The following is a 17867-nucleotide window of genomic DNA, read 5'->3' as shown; positions in this document are numbered from 1 at the left end:
GGCCTCAAATGTCGACAACACAAGTAACCAGAAGAAAAAACACGCGCGCATCCTGCGCGTGCTAAACAATAATCTCCATCCTCCACATCTCACGAAATTTCTCGCATCAATCACGAATCAGATCAGAAACCCTCCCTCTATCAACTCCCTTCCCCAAATCCTCATCCCCAATTTCACACATCAAGGATTAGGGTTTCTGAAAATGTCAGGTGCAGCAATAGCGGTGGGTTACTCGAGCTCCTGGGCACGCGCCCTCGTCCAGATCTCTCCCTACACATTCTCCGCTATCGGTATCGCCGTCGCCATCGGCGTCTCCGTCCTCGGTGCCGCCTGGTTCTCCCCCTTTCCTTATTCCCCCTTCATTTGTTTATTAAAGTTATAATCTTTGGGTTAATTAGTTACTAAATTGTGTAAGTTTTTGTGGCAATTAGGGGGATTTATATTACTGGGAGCAGTTTGATCGGTGCAGCAATCAAGGCCCCTCGTATCACTTCTAAGAATCTCATTAGGTAATGAAATTTCTGAAATTTACTCCCTTTTTTTTATTACATATTCATTTAATTTTAGCATCTGCTTTTGGTTTTGGATTCATAACGCAAACATATAGTGAATGTAAATACTAGAAATTGGGATTATGTTCATGATTTGGAGTAGCATCCCAGTAATTGAATTCAATAGCGGATTAAATTTCTTAATTGAAAATAGGTCGTATTGTTATTCGCAATCACACTGATTATAACTAGCTCGGTTAATTGATTGATTGATTGATTGATATATGGAGAATTGTGTTATCTATTTAAACACTCCCGAAAACTGTTTCTTCACACCTATGTGGGAGATTTTCTTATCTTTGACGATGCACCTTGAATTTTCAACTTTAACGTAACTCTGCTGATTATAAATTCTTAAGTGTGTGATTAAGATGATGATGTTTTGGGACTGACTTGGACTGGATTGGTTGTCTCAGTGTTATCTTTTTTGAACGAAAGTTCTTAATAGATAGATGGATCGTATTGCTATTGGCAATCAGACTTAAAACTAGCTTGGTTAATTGATTGATGGATGGACAATTGTGCCATCTATTAAAACACTCCTGAAAACTGTTTCTTAACACCATTGTAGGAAATTTGCTTATCGAAATGATGCACCTTGAATTTTCCAACTTTAACGTAGCACTGCTGGTTGTAAATGCTCGAGTGTGACATTACAATGATGTGTTTTGGGACTGACTTGGACTGGATGCATTTTCTCTTGCAGTGTTATTTTTTGTGAAGCTGTTGCTATATATGGTGTTATTGTTGCAATTATTCTACAAACAAAGTTGGAGAATGTTCCAACATCAAAGATGCATGCACCTGAGTCTCTTAGAGCTGGATATGCAATCTTCGCCTCTGGGATAATCGTGGGCTTTGCAAACCTTGTCTGCGGGTTGATATCTTTAGCCTTCTTTTTCACATTTCTTTTAGAATTTCAAAAAGGTCCTATGGCTCTTACCATACAATGATTTTGTTTCTGAGGCAGGTTATGCGTGGGAATTATTGGAAGCAGCTGTGCATTATCCGATGCCCAAAACTCCTCACTTTTCGTGAAGATCCTTGTGATCGAAATCTTTGGCAGCGCACTTGGATTGTTTGGAGTGATTGTGGGAATCATAATGTCAGCTCAAGCTACATGGCCTTCGAAATGATGATGCGTTGCTTAGTAAAACTTGGCATCACATAACGACAATGTTACGTGTAATATGTTCTTTTCACCATTAGGAATGTTAAGCTGCTGTGGAAATATTATTTTTCCGTATTGTATCAATCTTAGGTTGTATTTAATCCGATGGGAATGAGTTGTGCGAGAGATGTATAAGGATGAGTTAAGCATTTCCTCAATCATGGTGGTAGACAATATTATCTTAGTTTTGAATGAATAACAGAATCATTTTTTCATATGCATCGTCGATGTCGGTTTATAAACAGCTTTGATTTGAATGCTCATTATTGTGTACAAATAGTCGGAGTTCAAACTTTTAATCTTGCTTATACAAAGATCGAACAACAATACTCAAAACAGAGATGCTTTATTGGCTACAGAACCGGAAAGACGATGCGTCTTGACGATTATCTGGTTGAATTAAAGTAGTATGGATGGAACATCCCTGAAAAAGGGCATGAATTTCTGCTGCAGCTCTTGGCACTCCTCTGGATTAGCAATCTTGGGGTTGAAAAGCTGTCTATCAGGTAGAACAAGGCCTTGTTTAATCCGACCCATTCTCCTTGCGTGCAGGACTTGTTTGGACACGACTGGTAACCGAATCGACTGATATTCTTCGAGAGCTGATTGCAAATCTTCTGCTCCCCACTTCTTCAAGCATTGCCCTAGCACCGCAGCATCTACTACCGACATTGTCGTGCTTCTTAGGGCATGAGGAGTTGTGGGGTGAGCTGCATCTCCAACTAGTACAACATTGTCCCTGTAGATTTGTTCTAAAGGATCACTGTCATATATGGCATTGATGAAAGGCTCTTTTGTTTCTTTGATCACTCTCACAAACTCTGGAAGCCACATTTTCTCTGCTTCTTGGTGCATACTCTGGATCATGTCGCTGCTCGCTTTCATGGTCATCGAGTTATGCTTCAGATCAGGCTCAGGTTGGTGGACATACCAAATCCAATTCAGCCTTCGGTTCAGAAGCTCGTATAGCACGGTGTGCGTCCCCGAACCTAAGCCAAAGTACAAGCATTTCCCAAGCTCAGGGTATTCCTTTCGGATGCCGGTTAAGGTTTCTGAACTCTCATTTCCAGTAAAATCAAGCACCCCTCTCCATGCGCAGTAACCCGAATACCTAACAAAACATACACAATATCATGATATCACAACACACAAGAAGCTCAAAACATGAAAATTTTCATGAAAAAGTTGACACTTGACATAACAAACCTCAGTTTATGGTCAGGGACAAAACTGTGGCGGATCGAAGAGAGACATCCATCCGCCGCAACGAGCAAATCACCGATGATTTCGATGATTTCATTGGTCCGATGGGATGAAGCCTTCACTATAACTGAAGACTTGTCACTGGAAATGGAGAAAGATAGGAAATGGTGACCCCAAAGAAACAGGTTTGGCGGTAGTGCATTGTACAGAAGGGCATGCAGGTCAGCCCAATGTGCTGCTCTGCAGTTGAAGTCCTCGTCTCTAGTCAGCGTACATTTCACCTTATTCTCACCATCAATTGCATCATTCTACACAACACCATAAAAAATCCACGCTCCTTAGAAAACTGAAGAAATCACAGTTTGACACGTGTGTATAATCATTTTGCATATGCGTCAGAAGTATTCGATTTCGATTTACAATCCAACGATATAGAATAGAGAACTGTTACTTGTACCTGATCAATTGTAAGCGGCAGAGTGGCCTTGTGGAGAAGGTCAGGGTCTTTAATCCATGACTGGATGAGTCTGAGAGAGAGAGGGTCAAGGCCAAGTCCAGCCCCAGTTGGGCTTCCAGTTGGGGGAGCATATGATTTCTCCACCACCAAAACATCCCACCCCGCTAATATGAGCGAGTGGGCGCATGATAACCCTGCTATGCTCCCTCCCACAATTACTGCCTTGGGTTTTTTCTTCAGACTCGTCTCTCTCCTCCTCTCCCTCGCTCTCTCTCTACCCATAGGTCAAGAGAGTCCTCTTACTTCTTTTTTGGTGAATTGAAGAAAGTTGGGTGGCGACTAAAAGACAATAGGACCACTACAAGATAATCATATTGGTTTCTCTAAAATACTAACAATGTTGTACGACCCAACATAATTTTTTTTTGTTTGGCAGCCATTAAACTGTAAAAAAATTATCAGAATACAATTGATTAATTAAATAATTTTATTTTTAGTCGCTTTTTTTACTAAAAGTATTTATAGAATAATATATCTAAGCTACGTATTAATGAAACACTATTTATCATCCAAAATTTTATGAAATTACTACTCTAATCCTCTCATCGAAGCTAAACAAAATTAAAAACACGGCGACTTAATAATTACATATCACTCCAAATTTTTTTTTTTTACACGAACCTCACAGGCAAGCAAACGTAACATATCCTATTTAAAAAATAATGGAGGAGGTTTTTCCTTAAACCCAGGTTTCCCACTTCAAAACCACCCCCTTAACCCCTTCTTCAAAGTTCCACGCTCAAATTTCTTTTTTTCAATTTTTTATTTTATTTTAAGAAGTGATATAAATATTTTCATAACAAATAATAAACAAATTTAAATTACACACGTATAACCTCTGCGCTTATACGGTTTGAATAAATCAGCCAATGTTTTGAGAAAATCATTTCGTATATTTGAGGAGCCAAGCATTCATAGTCTAATTAACCACATTTCTTATTAATGGGCCTACATCTAAAGGTTTTACCAATTGTGATGTGACCCAAACCATCAAACTATTACCTCCATGACCCGACCCGGACCACATACCTCTCCCACAAAAACCCAAAGATGCAATGTCCGTACAATATTCCAAACCGTCCCCCTTCCCCTCTCTTCCCCTTCTCTCTCTCTCTGCTCGTCTTCTCTGTCAAGCAAAACTCTCCGTGGAGAAATGGGGGCTGGGCGCGAGGTCCAAAGCTCGCTGGACGGACTGCGGGACAAGAACGTGATGCAGCTGAAGAAACTCAACACTGCCCTCTTCCCAGTCCGCTACAACGACAAGTACTACGCCGATGCCCTCGCTTCCGGCGATTTCACCAAGCTAGGTTGAGCTTCGATTCTGAGTCTTTATCATTTTTGAATTATATTTTCTGGGTTTTGTTTAATTTTGCATAATATTTCTGGGCTTTGTTTATTTTTGCTTAATATTTTCTGGGTTTTGCTTAATTATGCATATTGTTTTGTGGGGTTTGCTTATTTTGTGTTACAAATGTAGGTTCTTTATTCAAATGCCCTGAAATCTCATCTGGCTATTGGTTATTTTGTGAAAGATTTGATGGGATATAGTAATTTGAGCTTGTAATTATGTTCTACTTCTAATTACTGTTCTGTGAATATTTTGTGGTTTGTTCGTTCTGGGTATTTCGTAATCTTCGTTGTTGTTTGTTTGCTTCTGGTTATCCGAAAATGGAACTTGTTTATGGCTTGCGCTGAGAAATATTGGATGTTAGCTCTTTGCATTTTGAAATGCTGATTTCACTCACTCAGATAGACTTTTGAAGAGTGTTGATAACACAAATCTACTAGCTTACTCTCTATTTTTCTAATAGCTTACTCAGGGGTTTGGGACCTTCAAGTAAACTGGGGATGGAAAGTTATTATTATGTCAGGGATTTGGGTAGTTTTAGTTATGGTAGTAATGCTTGGTTCAATAGTTATGTGTCTTAAGTCAATTGTTTCTGTTTGTTGGTGTTCTAAAAAAACCGTGAGGAACTATGTATTTTTGAAGATAAATGACGAGGTTCTGGTGCAGCATTAGTGAGGTAGTTGAGTGATCAGCTATCCCCTGAATCTATATCAGTTCCTCAATAACAAAAGGGTAGTGCTATTCACACACCCCTTTTTACCTCCTACATATCCTTGTTAATTTTTGTCCATTGATCTTCTTCAATTCGTACGATCGAACGGCCGGAAATTGAGTGGGGTGTGTGAGAGGTAAAAATGGGTGTGTGGATAGCACCACCCAAACAAAATTAGATGTCTTCTTTGATGAGTTATGTTTATTTTTATAACCTACTTCCCCAGTAAAATTTTGTAGTGCTAGTTCTTTTAATAAGTCGGCATGATTTTGGGAGGACTGATGTTGTATGTCTTATTAGACGTGCAAAGAGGGTCATTAAGAATGAAGAACTTGGTCGGACATTAGCTTGAGCATTTTCAAAGGTATCCTGTTATGAATTGGATGTGCCGTATGCTATTGTGTGAGGACCAATGTGAGACTATTGTTTAAGTTTAACAAGCTTATTCACCGAGCAATGATAGTCCACTTCTTACAGTATCTCGTTGAAGGTGCATATATGGTCTAGAAAGCTAGATCGATAATTATACCTGGTACATGTAAACAAAATTGCAAACCTTTCCTGTGTAGGTATACCCTTAGCACTCGTGTCTAAGTTGAAGTTGACTACATGCCAAATTGACAAACATTATGAAAGAGGAAAGTTTAATTCCTGCTATTATTTTTGTACAGCATATTTCAGTGATATATGTGTTGGTGCAATTGCATGCCGGCTTGAGAAAAAGGAAAATGGAGCTGTCCGCGTGTACATCATGACATTGGGAGTTTTAGCACCATACCGTGGGCTAGGCATTGGTAAGCAAGCACTGTTCTTCGTATTATAAATTTGGTATGGCAGGGGGGAGTCTGTTTGAGAAACCACCAAGTCATGCTTATTGGTTACAACCGTGGTAAACCATGCTTTGGTCAAGTTTACCTTCTGGATACGACCATGCTTTGGTCAAGTTTACCTTCTGGATACGACCATGCTTTGGTCGAGTTTACCTTCTGGATACGACTTGTTATATATACAGTGAATTGTTATTTAAATGTCTAATAGAATTAAGATTAAGGTGTCAAGAAAAAGTCCTCATACTTTTTGGTGGTACTGTCTTACGGCAAAATATTTGCTTAATCTGGATAATAACAACCGCATAGTTTTCTTATCTAAGTTGTGGGATTTTTGCAGGTAAAAAACTGTTGAACCATTCTCTTGATCTGTGCGCCAAGCAAAATATTTCAGAAATATACTTGCATGTTCAGACAAACAATGAGGACGCCATAAACTTCTACAAGAAATTTGGGTTCGAAATCACGGAAACCATCCAGAATTATTACACGAACATCACCCCTCCAGACTGCTACGTTCTTACCAAGTATATCACTCAGACAAAGAAATAAATGTCAAAGCTATCAAATGGGGAAGTTGTTACATTAAATTTTGATCTTTTGTTATTTCTAAATTATGCTAGATGATGTCTGGTTGTTAGAGTTATGAACTTGCTAAAATTTGTTCGGAAGCTAAGTTATGTGACTGTTCATCTGCTGTATTTCTGGAGAAATGACTGTCGTTTGTTGATCGGATTAGCTTATGATCATTTGAAAGTTTTCAAATTTATCAGGACCAAGGGTTTTCGGCACTTCAGCAAAAATGAGGAGAAATGGTGGAATTTTGGAAAGGTGGACAATTTAGTAAAATAAATTTGAAACTTTAGAGATTATTCTTGTAATCTAGGAAAACTCATGTGACTTGGATGAAAACACGACAAACCTTTAAAGAGTGTAACAAAAAGGTAAAATAAAAGGGTAGTGCTATTTACATTTATTTTTACCTTCCACACATATTTGTTAATATTTGTCCGTTAATGATCTTCAATTCATTCGATATGACGGTCGAAAATTAAGAGAAGTGTGCGAGAAGTAAAAATGGGTGTGGATAACACCATCAAAATAAAACAAACCAAGACATTTGTCACACCTTTCACAAATTAGCTTTTGGCCTATTGTATTGTTTGTGGTTAAGAGCATTTTCACTTACAGCCGAGACGTGAAGTTTGAATCCTCCCACCCTCTCAAAACCTAAACCTAAAATTCTCAGTGAACTCGTCCCAACATCCCACTAAATGCTCCTTTGAACCATTTAACCATATATGCTTACTACTTTCGTTTTTTTCTTGGCTAAAAAACCATCATATATTATTATTTTGACATATTTTTCTTATGAGTTCTTTCATATAATATTCAGAACATCTCACTACGTGCCTAATTCCTTGGAAAGAGATCATTTCCGGGTCTCTTCCTCCAAAGTCCACGGATTAAGTGATCCGGACCTTTAGCCAAAAACAGAGAAGTTAGTAAAAAAATTTAAATGCTATAATAATTTTTTACCGTTGAATTAAATTTTAAGGGTCCGGATCACTTGATCAGTGAGTTTTGGAGAAAGATCCGGAAAGAATTTTTTTCCTAATTCCTTGACTAGCTAATCATGACATGTGGGCGCATTAACCAATCAAATTTGTTGCTTTGAGATTACCCTTTTTTTTTTTTTTTTTTTTTTTAATGCACCTAGCATCGCCCATTCCTACCAACCAAATGGACCATGCACCCTCTTTAATTAATTAGCTGTGTGTTGAATTTTAAGTTCCCTTTGTTATATATGGTAAAAGTTCTGGCTGTCCCTCCCACCCTAAACCTTAAACACTCAACTATCCCAACACATCTGAATAATTTTTCATAAACTCATTTATGTGGCGAGAAATGCTGGAAAGACTATATATTTAAACTATATTTTGTAAACGTTGATCTAGAGTTTAATTTTTAAACTAGAAAAAAATGATGTCAATCAATATTTTTTGCTTTAGGTCAAGTGATGAGTATATTTTAGCACGTGATATTATATCGATATTAGTTGAAGGGGAAAACTTCGCAAGCGATGATGAGTAAAGTTTGGCATGTCCTTTGCTCCGTAGCCACAACCCCATGCTAGGTGTAAATCATCGCCATACTGAACTAGTCTGCGTGTGAAAGAGTGTAGGTGCTGCACTATATATAAGTACATAACAAATACTCATTTGGGACACAAGAAACAACTGCTCTCTAGAATTCTCTCTCTCCCCCCTCTGATCTTGTACCTATGCTTCGTTTCATTCTTCATTTCTGCAGAATATGTGAGTATATTATCACTCGCCATGGATCGATCCTGAGTTTACTACTCCCGCTATCCTCTTGTTCTACTTGTAATCATCTCTAATTCCTCAAATATCTCTCTTGATTCTGATTTCTGTGTTCTTCTTCTTCAAGACCAGTGAAAAGGAAGTCCATGAACCAACAAAACATTAGTTCATGGTGAATAACACTCTTTTCATTTGCCATCAGTTTCATGATTCTTTATTTTTTTTACTTGTTTTGAAAGGAAAACAGGGAGGAAAAATTGGAACGAGTCTGGTGGGACACTACGTTGAGCCTTATTCAAATTCAGCAGAAGACACAGTTCTACAACTCGAGTTTGGTTGGTTAATTAGTGAGAAGTCTTAGATATATTTTTCGTGTTATATAACCGGAAGAAGTATCGCTTATGTTGTACTTGGGCGTCACTCTTGTATAGAATAACATGTTTTCTTTAGAAATCAACAAAACGTTTTCCCCAAGTTTAATGATGTTGTATTGTTTCTTATCAGGTGCATGGAACCATTAGTATATGGGGAGTAGCCGAAGAGTACGAGAGACTTAGCCAAGGAAAGACTGCCCACTTTCACTAAGGAAGAGAAGAAGCTGATAAGGTCGGGTCCTTCGATTTTATTGGCATCAACTACTATGCTGCAAAGTACATGGAAAGGATGCCAGTTAAATCTTGCGGTATGGTAGTTGATGCCAATAAAATCGAAAAACCCCTTTATCAGCTTCTTCTCTTCCTCGATGAAAGTCGGGAGCCCTTCCTTGGCTAAGTCTCTCATACTCTTCGGCTACTCCCCATATACTAACGGTTCCATGTACCTGATAAGTAACAGTACAACATAAAAACATGGAGAAAACGTTTCGTTGATTTCTAAAGAAAGCAATCTGCAAGATTCAATACGTGACAGACAAAACTATTGTTGAGACTCTTGAGCATTCACCAATAGTGTATATACATAGATGTACTGTTGTGTTTTCACTTGTTACAGAATATGAGATGAAATTTGTGTACGCCGGTGATTATCCTTCGCTCATTGGATTTGACAAAGAAATCCAAACGGGTGATGAAACGTCGTTATTAATCATATGATCTAACGGTGTTCTCATATTTGTAGCTCTAGAAAATGATTGTTGCCAAAGACACTAGAAGATGATTGCACTTACAACTTTATGAAAATCAGACGAGCAACAACTCGAAGATGATTGTGTTAAACTCTTTCATTTTGAATTTTTGGTTATCAATTTAACAAATCCTTATTACTTTTAAACCATTTCCTAGTTTCCATTGCTCGAGATAACTCGAACCCTCTCAAAAACAACTCGAGCCTTCTCAAGAACAACTCGAGCTCATCTCAAATGATTGTTAGTGTTATATTTGCTTGATGTTGTACTCGATGGATGTCGAGATGGCCTAGAGTTGTTCGCAAAGGGGCTTGAGTAGTTATTCTCGAGGGATAGTCTAGGGTAATGGGAACCAAACAATGAAGTTAAATGCAATTGGGGTGGTTAAGGCCTTAATCTTTTAAAACAATTAAAATAATTACCTCAATTTTTAAAAATTGAACATCTGTTAGATCACTCCAAATACTAAAAGTGATTTTCACTTGTCATCAACTTTAAAATCCATAAGTCAAATCCTTTTAGCCAAGTTAAACTCTAAGTTTCCTTGGCTAAAAGGGGTCAAGTTAAGGATTTAAGGCTTCGCAAATGACTTGCCAGACTCAATGGCCTCATCCAACCAACTAATTTAATACCCTGCTTAATTACAAGAATGTGCTACCAAATGTAGCCATAGATGAATTAAGAGTTAAATTGTCTCATCCCGGCCCGGGCTCCCATCATATCCCGGGCTCAACTTCACCGTAGCACAATATTGTCCGCTTTGGGCCCCTACCATACCCTCACGGTTTTGTTCTTGTGTGAGTTCCCAGAAACAAAACCGTGAGGGTATGGTAGGGGCCCAAAGCGGACAATATCATGCTACGGTGGAGTCGAGCCCGGGATGTGGTGGGGACCTGGGCCGGGATGTGACATAAACCCACTTCAATATTTGGGCATGTAATACCTAAAATTAGTGACTTAACATATGTCTAATTTTAACTATTTTAAAAAATTGAGACCAATTTAGAATCACCTTCTAATGTTGTACTTAACATAAAATAGAAAGAAAAAAAAAAGTAACTAATGAAATCAAAACAAAATTCAATTAAATAGGAATGGATGAGCGAGGGTAAGAGTGATTTTCTGTCGGATTAGATCGGAAGCAAGTATTCCAATGCCAATTAAAAAAAAAGTTTTGGAATGAAATATTAGTTTCAATTTCGAAATATTGGATTATTGGAATTTATCTAAAATTTCAGAATCGGTTTTATCTCAAAATTTTTGTGAACATACTTTGGATCTCGTACATTTTGCAAGACTTTGAAAACTTTTATGTTTTTACCATTCAATATTTTATTGGAATTTTGCGAAATATGCAGGATCTTTCATGAGTGTATAACACAAAATTATGAGTAATGTTAGGAATGTAAAAATTTTAAACTAAATTTGTTATGTGTCATTAATAAAAAAATAAATACATTAATCAATGCTTAAGTAATATGATCATCAACAACAGATTTGAATCCTCGTTGGATCCCCTTCCTTGGGATATAGGGATTAAAGAACACAGACCGTTGATAAAAAATCGTGCGGCCACAATTTTTTCCTTTTTTATATTTTTCACGCAAAACGATGGTGCTTTACGTTTAAAAATATAAAAAGCATTTAATTGGTACCGCACGATTTTTGATCAACGGTCCGGTTTTGTTGATCCCTAGGATCCTCATAGAGGGGATCCGGCGAGGATCCAAATCCATCAACAACTACATCATTTAGTTTAAAATTTAATTTCCTTAGCATCATTTTAAAATTATGTTAGACAACATTTTTAAATATTAATAGTATGATATATACAAAATACGAAAAAATCAAATCTAAATATGAGAAGAATATGATAAAACAAGTTTAATAAAATTCCAATCGGACGGGTACATCCAAAAACCTTCGAAATTGTTCACTCGAGAAAAAATTTTCGATTCGAACTGAAATTTGTAATCCAAGTTTTTCCCCAGCCACGTGTGGGTCCCGCCGATGTTTGTGACTAGGGACCCGGTTACTGCCATCCGGATTCCGTCAAAATGAGACACGCTCCTCCTCCTTCCCTCCAATTCCTCGCCGCTGCCGCCACCAACTCCGCCGTCACCACCATGTCTTCGCGCCCTCCTGTACTCTCTCTCTCTCTCTCTCTCTCTCTTTAATTTCAAAAATGGCTCTGAAACTTTCAACTAACCAGTGCTCTCTCTTTCACAGTACCGAGGTGGGCGAAACCCATGGCAGAGAGGCTTCTCCAACCGCCCCTACTCAGGTGGCGGTAGGAACAACTACGTCACCGGAGACTCCCACTTCCGCTCAGTCCGCGACGCCAATCTAGGGTCCCGGCAAGGTGATTCCGGACCCTTCCCCAACCAAACCTCCTATCGTCGGACTCCGCCGCCGTCTTTCGATGTCAACCACTTCCGCGGTCCTCCGCAGCTCGATCACAATCAACCGTACCGGCCGAATCAGCAATTTCGGCCTCCCCATCAGTTTCGCCCCCCTCAGCAGTTTCGGCCGCCGCAGCAATTCCGGCCTCGGCCGAAACCCTTGGACTATCGGAACTGGGAATTTGCCAAAACGACACCGTCCCCTAATTGTGGTAATCGACCATAATCACAAATTAATCGAAGGTTATTTGGTTTAAGCTTAGTTTTTGAATTTATGGTTTTCGTGTTGGCAGAGAGGTTTACTGTGTTGTCATATAATATACTAGCCGATTACTTGGCTAACGATCACCGGAGTAAGCTATACTATCACATACCTCATCATATGATGGACTGGCTGTGGAGAAAGCGAAATTTGATATTCGAGCTCGGGCTGTGGTCACCCGACATAATGTGCCTTCAGGTGTTGGTTTTTATGTGCAGCGTTCGACAACATTCCGTTAATTTTGTATAGTTCAGTGAGAATATCGAATGTTGGGGCGGTTGTGTTTGAAATATCTTTAATTTGTGCTTTGCTTTTTGATGCACTTGACTGACGTTTTGATTGCAGGAAGTTGATAAATTTGAGGACCTTGAGGAGGAGTTGAAGCTTAAGGGGTACATCGGCATTTGGAAGGTGTGCTTAAAAATGCTTATGTTGCTGCTTTGCTAACGCAAGGACATCCATATCATATGTTAAGATTTCCCTCTTTACATTTTTGGTATTATATAGAGGCTCGACACCTTTTTGAGCATCAATAGAAAATATTTTTAGTGCAGTGGACTAGATAGATTAGAAACAAAGATTTTTGAACAAGAACTGTCCAGAAAAAGTGAGGGTTTTACGGAGATTGGTAGATGGATAAATCCATATAGGTGGTTTATATTGTGCAAGGAATACCATTAACAGTTATTACTTCAAATTGGCTCATAAAAATAACTATAAGAGGATGCATGTTGCCCTTAATTCTACCAAATAAGAGAGGGTGCATGATATTAGGAGAAGGATGCCATTTTTCGTGTTGTCCTTGCGTGCAGATAAATTTTCTAGTAGTAAAGGCCAGGAAAAGAGATTAATTGGGCTAACTTTCAGCAACTCAAAAAGTTCTCTGTTTGATAAAGTCAGTTCATCAAGTTGTTTATTTGCCAAAAAAAAAAAAATAGTTGTTCATTGATGGTGGAACTGTAACAATGTTTTGGTTTGTACAGATGAGGACTGGCAATCCAGTTGATGGATGTGCAATTTTTTGGAGATCGTCAAGGTAGAATATGTCTAGTTTTTACTTTTTAGATATCCCCTTGATGTATGAACACTGAGCAGTCATTCATCCAATTTACCATGCTGCTATTGCTCCGGGAGAAGTTTATTTACTTACTATGAATCATCAGTATAGGTCAATATGCGCCTGTACTAGCTAAAAATAAAAAGTAGTTCGCGCTGATATTTCTATCCTTATCTTATCCTATTCTTTGATTTAAGCCTTTTTTGCACGGCTTTAAGTATTTTGTTCGGGATTTCTTTGTTACTACTTTGTTTTAACATGTATTCATCTTTTCAGACTTAACCTGCTGGTATCTTATGTGCTGAGCAAATTGATTTGGTACTGATCTCTACCTTAATTGCCTTTATAGATTCAAGTTGGTCCATGAGGAATCCATCGAGTTCAATAAGCTTGGACTTCGGGATAATGTTGCTCAAATATGCGTGCTGGAGGTACTCGGAATATTTATATCTTGAAACTTCCATGTAATAACCAGCACTATTTCTGATTGTTCAAAATCGGTTTGTCATTTTTTCTTTTGTTTGATATGCTTTCATACAAATATTATTAGTTTCTTTGTTAACAGTCAATACGTCAGAATAGCACCAAAAATATTGCAGCTCTACCAACAAGGTAAATTAAGAATCTTTAAAGAACTTACCTTCATTCATGATATACACTCACGCACGCACACACCCCACACACATGCTGTCATTAGGATGCCTCATACAGGTTTGATTAATATTTGGATGAACCTACTAGTTTTAACAGTAGAAGACAGTTCTGTCTTTTCTATTAAGATTTTATAACTGAATTGCTTTCATATCTGTAGCTCAACAGGTACTAATAAAGTTGTCATTTGTAACATTCATGTGCTTTACAACCCTAGACGGGGAGAAATTAAGCTTGGCCAGGTAGTGGACCATTGTAGTCTCTCTCTCTCTTTCTCTCTCTCTCTGTATATACATCGACCAGCGATAAAAAGTGTTTGGCCGATATATGGAACTAACTGCTTGAGTGGTGTGGAATCCATCACAAACTTTAACTTCTGTGATGCTCAAGTTTTCATTCAACCAGAAACTTCAAATCACATTTTCCTGTATCTTTCCTTTGAACAGGTCAGGGTTCTTCTGGATAGGGCTCATGCTGTTTCCAAAATCTGGAATGATGCTCCAATTGTTCTTTGTGGGGATTTCAATTGTACACCTAAGGTTTGCGTATACCACTTGAAGGATATTTATTGCAGCATTGGAGTTCTCTTTTTTGTTTTAATGTGGCCGTAACACTTATTTATTTATTTATTTTTGTCAGAGTCCGTTATACAACTTTATTTCAGAACAGAAGGTAAGCTCATTTCTTCTCAATTTTGGACCTCCTTGCAGTTGTAAATTACAAATATATCTTGCATCATACTTTGCAGTTAGATTTGTCTGGAGTTGACAGAGATAAGGTATCTGGACAAGCTTCAGCTCAAATTTATGCACCAAGGTCATATGATCGTAATTATGGGTAAGGCTTGTAGGAGGTGACTAGTGGGGACAATTATATTTGAGAGTACCGCTTGTATTTTGATTTGAAAACGTGACAAAATATTGTAGGGCTGGACCTGCTAGTCATATAGCTCAAGGTCCACCAATTGTAGATGGGAGGGAAGCTGGATTGAACTCGGGCAATCTGTCATTGGATATCCAGAACCCAAATAATCCAGAAAGTAGTGCAGAGAGTGTTCCATTAGCGAACAACTTGTCTCAGCCTCAAAGTACTGACACTCCAGACGTTTTCGATAAGTCTTGCCCCAATGTGCATTTTGGAAAAGATGACGGTTCCAAAGATGTTGATGTGAACCAAGAAACTAAGCAGAACTCTTTAGATGTCTCTGAGGTTGAAACTGGATCAGCATTCCATGTGACTGAGATGGGATACGAAGAAAAAGTGGATTTCACCTCTAATTCAAATCATGGATTATCGAGCGGACATTTGTATTCAGATGTTTGCCTAGAGAAAGAAAGGTTGAACTGTGATATCCATAAACATTTCTCTACGAGGGACAATGATTCTATTAGGGAAGGGACTGATCCAGATTCTGTGGTTCCTATCGACTCAGAAGTTCCTTTGTCTAAGCTATCTAACCAGGCTTCCATTACCGATGATACCAAAGTCTCTTCATTGGAAAACTTAGGGCATATGTCTTCTGATCCAGTTTCTGGTGTCGAGGGGGAAAGCCCTTCAGACTCACATCAAGTGGACTTATCATGTCCATCTGCTAGTGCTGACCTTGAATTGCAGAAAAATATGGAAAGTTTATCTCTTAATGTGCTAGATGAAGCCATTCCGGCAGATGAAAATACAGCTGAAGATGATAAAACGTTTATATCTGCATTACACGATATGGAAGATGCCTTTCCATCTGATTTTACTTCAGTTACTCCCAACTCAGCATTTTTGGCATCACCCAATGCGGAGAGAACCTATTATGATCCATCACTATGGACTCCGATGGAAATAGAAACTGCCACAGGCAATGCGGAACACACTCTTTTGGAACATCCTCTGAAGCTTAAGAGCACATATACTGAAGTTGAGGTAGGCATATTGTCTAATATCCTGATCGAACGTTATTTAGAGCATTGCTGTTTGATCTGCAAATTGGCCATTTACTCTTTTTAGTATCATCTTTGCAGGATTGTTCTGGCACCAGAGATTCAAGTGGGGAGCCCCAGGTGACCAGTTATAATAAATTATTCTTGGGCACGGTTGATTACATCTGGTAAATTTTCTATGGTTCTGATTTTCCATGTGCATTTCTTGTCATCCTATTCTTCTTATCAGATTTTGAGTCGAGAACTCGTTTAGTAATTACATATCTGTTTTAATAAAGTTCGTGTACCACTCTATTGTCTGACAATTTACTTTCTTATTCTGAGCCCGCGGAATAGGTTGAGACCTATTGTTGCTTCTTATAATTTTCTTTTTTTAATACCAGGCGTTCCGAAGGTCTGCAGACTGTCAGGGTGCTTGCTCCTATTCCAAAGCAAGCTATGCAGTGGACTTCAGGGTTCCCAACCAAGGTACGGGTTTTCCACCAAACATTATACAGAGAACGATATCTATTTACTAGTTTAGGGAAAGCAAAAGGGAATGAATTAAAATTACGATTATAAGAGTAGACTTTTCAACTGAAGCAATATATAATAAACGACATGGATTAATCCTGGTTGAATGAAAGAACTGGAGAGACATATTTGTGAGGTTTAATTTTTCGGGACGGTTTTGCAGAAATGGGGTAGTGATCATATTGCATTGGCTTCTGAGTTGTCATTCATCAACAATTCTGACCAATCATCATAAGAGCAACACAGAAGTCCGCCGCAGTATAGCCCTCGACATCAGGGGATTGCAATCGGAGAAATTGCGGGAACGGTTGTCAAACTCGTTGAGCTTCTAGTCACAGGTTCTGCAGCAACCTCCTGTATATACTTTTGATCTGCATGGTACTCAGTTCTACAGTTGCTATCTAGGAAATTAGAATTGAACCGTCTGGCACTCGTCACTCGTCACTCGTCACCTGTATCAACGGTTCGGATGAGAGAAGGGTGAAATTTGGTGTCAATTGTTTTCAAATTCACCTCACCTCACCGGCTCACCCCAAAAATTGGTTATGCCCGTCACATTAGACACGAGGAAGAAAATAATTTTTACCGTTTATGTGAAAATTCTTAACTCCGCCCTTAATGGTTGCTATTTTTTATTCCAAGTTCATTTGTAAAAGTTTGAAAGTAGGGCAATTAGCTAAATAATTCACTTTGACATTTGGTTGATAAGATTAACGAATTCAAATATTGACGAGATATCGATGATGTATTGTCCATATATTAACGATACAACGATGATATAACGGCAACATGCTAAAAACGGATCATTTAAGCAACCAAATTTCAAAAGTGGATCATGAGCAAAAAAGCCTTGAAAGTATTCGTACTTTGAAATTGTTCATATTTTCCTTCGAATACGTTCTTGCTTTTTAAAAAGAGACTTGCATGTAACGGGTGAGGTTCTAAAGTTCTAAATTAATAACTCATGACATTGTATTATCAAATGAAAACGTTACGCTACTAGTCTACCGTCGACGTGTGGTAAAAAAATAGGGTGGTCGTTGTATATCGTAAAAAGTACAACAATCGTTCGATGACAGAGACTTTTACCAGTTCACCATGAAGTGATAACCAGGGTTTGGTTTTGTTCTTCTTTTTCTTGGCCAAATTCGGGTTTTGCTTCGATCTACCATACAACAAGGAATTTGGTTAAAAACACGAAAAATATCCAAGAAAAAGGGAGAGATTTTGATCATAATTTAGTAACAATCCATACTCAAAAGTCAAAAACACCTAAAA

At 38.3% G+C, this 17867-nt stretch overlaps 4 protein-coding genes across 4 annotated transcripts; 3 read left to right on the top strand and 1 right to left on the bottom strand.

Moving 5' to 3' along the window:
• Window positions 1-47: 47 nt before the first annotated feature.
• Window positions 48-1937, top strand: LOC137739833 (V-type proton ATPase subunit c''2). The gene is made up of 4 exons (XM_068479557.2): window positions 48-333; window positions 432-509; window positions 1258-1428; window positions 1522-1937. The coding sequence occupies exons 1-4, from the start codon at window positions 203-205 to the stop codon at window positions 1685-1687; spliced, it is 546 nt and encodes a 181-aa protein (XP_068335658.2). The 5' UTR covers window positions 48-202; the 3' UTR covers window positions 1688-1937.
• A 15-nt stretch (window positions 1938-1952) lies between these two features.
• On the bottom strand, window positions 1953-3742 carry LOC137739826 (FAD/NAD(P)-binding oxidoreductase family protein). Its single transcript, XM_068479547.2, has 3 exons — window positions 3383-3742; window positions 2929-3233; window positions 1953-2833 (listed from the first exon to the last, which is right to left on the bottom strand). The coding sequence occupies exons 1-3, from the start codon at window positions 3662-3664 to the stop codon at window positions 2122-2124; spliced, it is 1299 nt and encodes a 432-aa protein (XP_068335648.2). The 5' UTR covers window positions 3665-3742; the 3' UTR covers window positions 1953-2121.
• A 752-nt stretch (window positions 3743-4494) lies between these two features.
• LOC137708653 (Acyl-CoA N-acyltransferases (NAT) superfamily protein) lies at window positions 4495-7094 on the top strand. The gene is made up of 3 exons (XM_068447777.2): window positions 4495-4749; window positions 6174-6296; window positions 6670-7094. Exons 1-3 carry the CDS (start codon window positions 4596-4598, stop codon window positions 6879-6881), a joined length of 489 nt encoding a protein of 162 aa, XP_068303878.1. The 5' UTR covers window positions 4495-4595; the 3' UTR covers window positions 6882-7094.
• Window positions 7095-11677: 4583 nt separating this feature from the next.
• LOC137740618 (DNAse I-like superfamily protein) lies at window positions 11678-17324 on the top strand. The gene is made up of 15 exons (XM_068480459.2): window positions 11678-11920; window positions 12006-12390; window positions 12472-12638; window positions 12786-12851; window positions 13424-13476; window positions 13847-13928; window positions 14063-14109; window positions 14309-14390; window positions 14595-14687; window positions 14788-14820; window positions 14897-14985; window positions 15075-16059; window positions 16158-16243; window positions 16460-16544; window positions 16753-17324. The coding sequence occupies exons 1-15, from the start codon at window positions 11834-11836 to the stop codon at window positions 16822-16824; spliced, it is 2412 nt and encodes an 803-aa protein (XP_068336560.2). The 5' UTR covers window positions 11678-11833; the 3' UTR covers window positions 16825-17324.
• Window positions 17325-17867: the final 543 nt, after the last annotated feature.

This window comes from Pyrus communis, chromosome 15 (genome assembly GCF_041283825.1).
Source record: "Pyrus communis isolate YQ-2024b chromosome 15, ASM4128382v1, whole genome shotgun sequence".
Classification (NCBI taxonomy): Eukaryota; Viridiplantae; Streptophyta; class Magnoliopsida; order Rosales; family Rosaceae; genus Pyrus; species Pyrus communis.
The sequence above is the reverse complement of the archived record's forward strand: the minus strand, read 5'-3'. Positions and strand labels throughout refer to the sequence as shown.

Bases quoted from the DNA above. Each gene is read 5' to 3' on its own strand.
- LOC137739833 (XM_068479557.2), top strand. From the start codon at position 203: ATGTCAGGTGCAGCAATAGCGGTGGGTTACTCGAGCTCCTGGGCACGC. The intron at 510-1,257 runs GTAATGAAATTT...TTTCTCTTGCAG, and splicing joins ACTTCTAAGAATCTCATTAG to TGTTATTTTTTGTGAAGCTG. The intron at 1,429-1,521 runs GTTGATATCTTT...TTTCTGAGGCAG, and splicing joins TTTGCAAACCTTGTCTGCGG to GTTATGCGTGGGAATTATTG.
- LOC137740618 (XM_068480459.2), top strand. From the start codon at position 11,834: ATGAGACACGCTCCTCCTCCTTCCCTCCAATTCCTCGCCGCTGCCGCC. The intron at 12,391-12,471 runs GTAATCGACCAT...TCGTGTTGGCAG, and splicing joins GACACCGTCCCCTAATTGTG to AGAGGTTTACTGTGTTGTCA. The intron at 13,929-14,062 runs GTACTCGGAATA...CTTTGTTAACAG, and splicing joins CTCAAATATGCGTGCTGGAG to TCAATACGTCAGAATAGCAC.
- LOC137708653 (XM_068447777.2), top strand. From the start codon at position 4,596: ATGGGGGCTGGGCGCGAGGTCCAAAGCTCGCTGGACGGACTGCGGGAC. The intron at 4,750-6,173 runs GTTGAGCTTCGA...ATTTTTGTACAG, and splicing joins CGGCGATTTCACCAAGCTAG to CATATTTCAGTGATATATGT. The intron at 6,297-6,669 runs GTAAGCAAGCAC...GGATTTTTGCAG, and splicing joins ATACCGTGGGCTAGGCATTG to GTAAAAAACTGTTGAACCAT.
- LOC137739826 (XM_068479547.2), bottom strand. From the start codon at position 3,664: ATGGGTAGAGAGAGAGCGAGGGAGAGGAGGAGAGAGACGAGTCTGAAG. The intron at 3,234-3,382 runs GTACAAGTAACA...GGTGTTGTGTAG, and splicing joins TGCCGCTTACAATTGATCAG to AATGATGCAATTGATGGTGA. The intron at 2,834-2,928 runs GTTTGTTATGTC...ATGTTTTGTTAG, and splicing joins GTCCCTGACCATAAACTGAG to GTATTCGGGTTACTGCGCAT.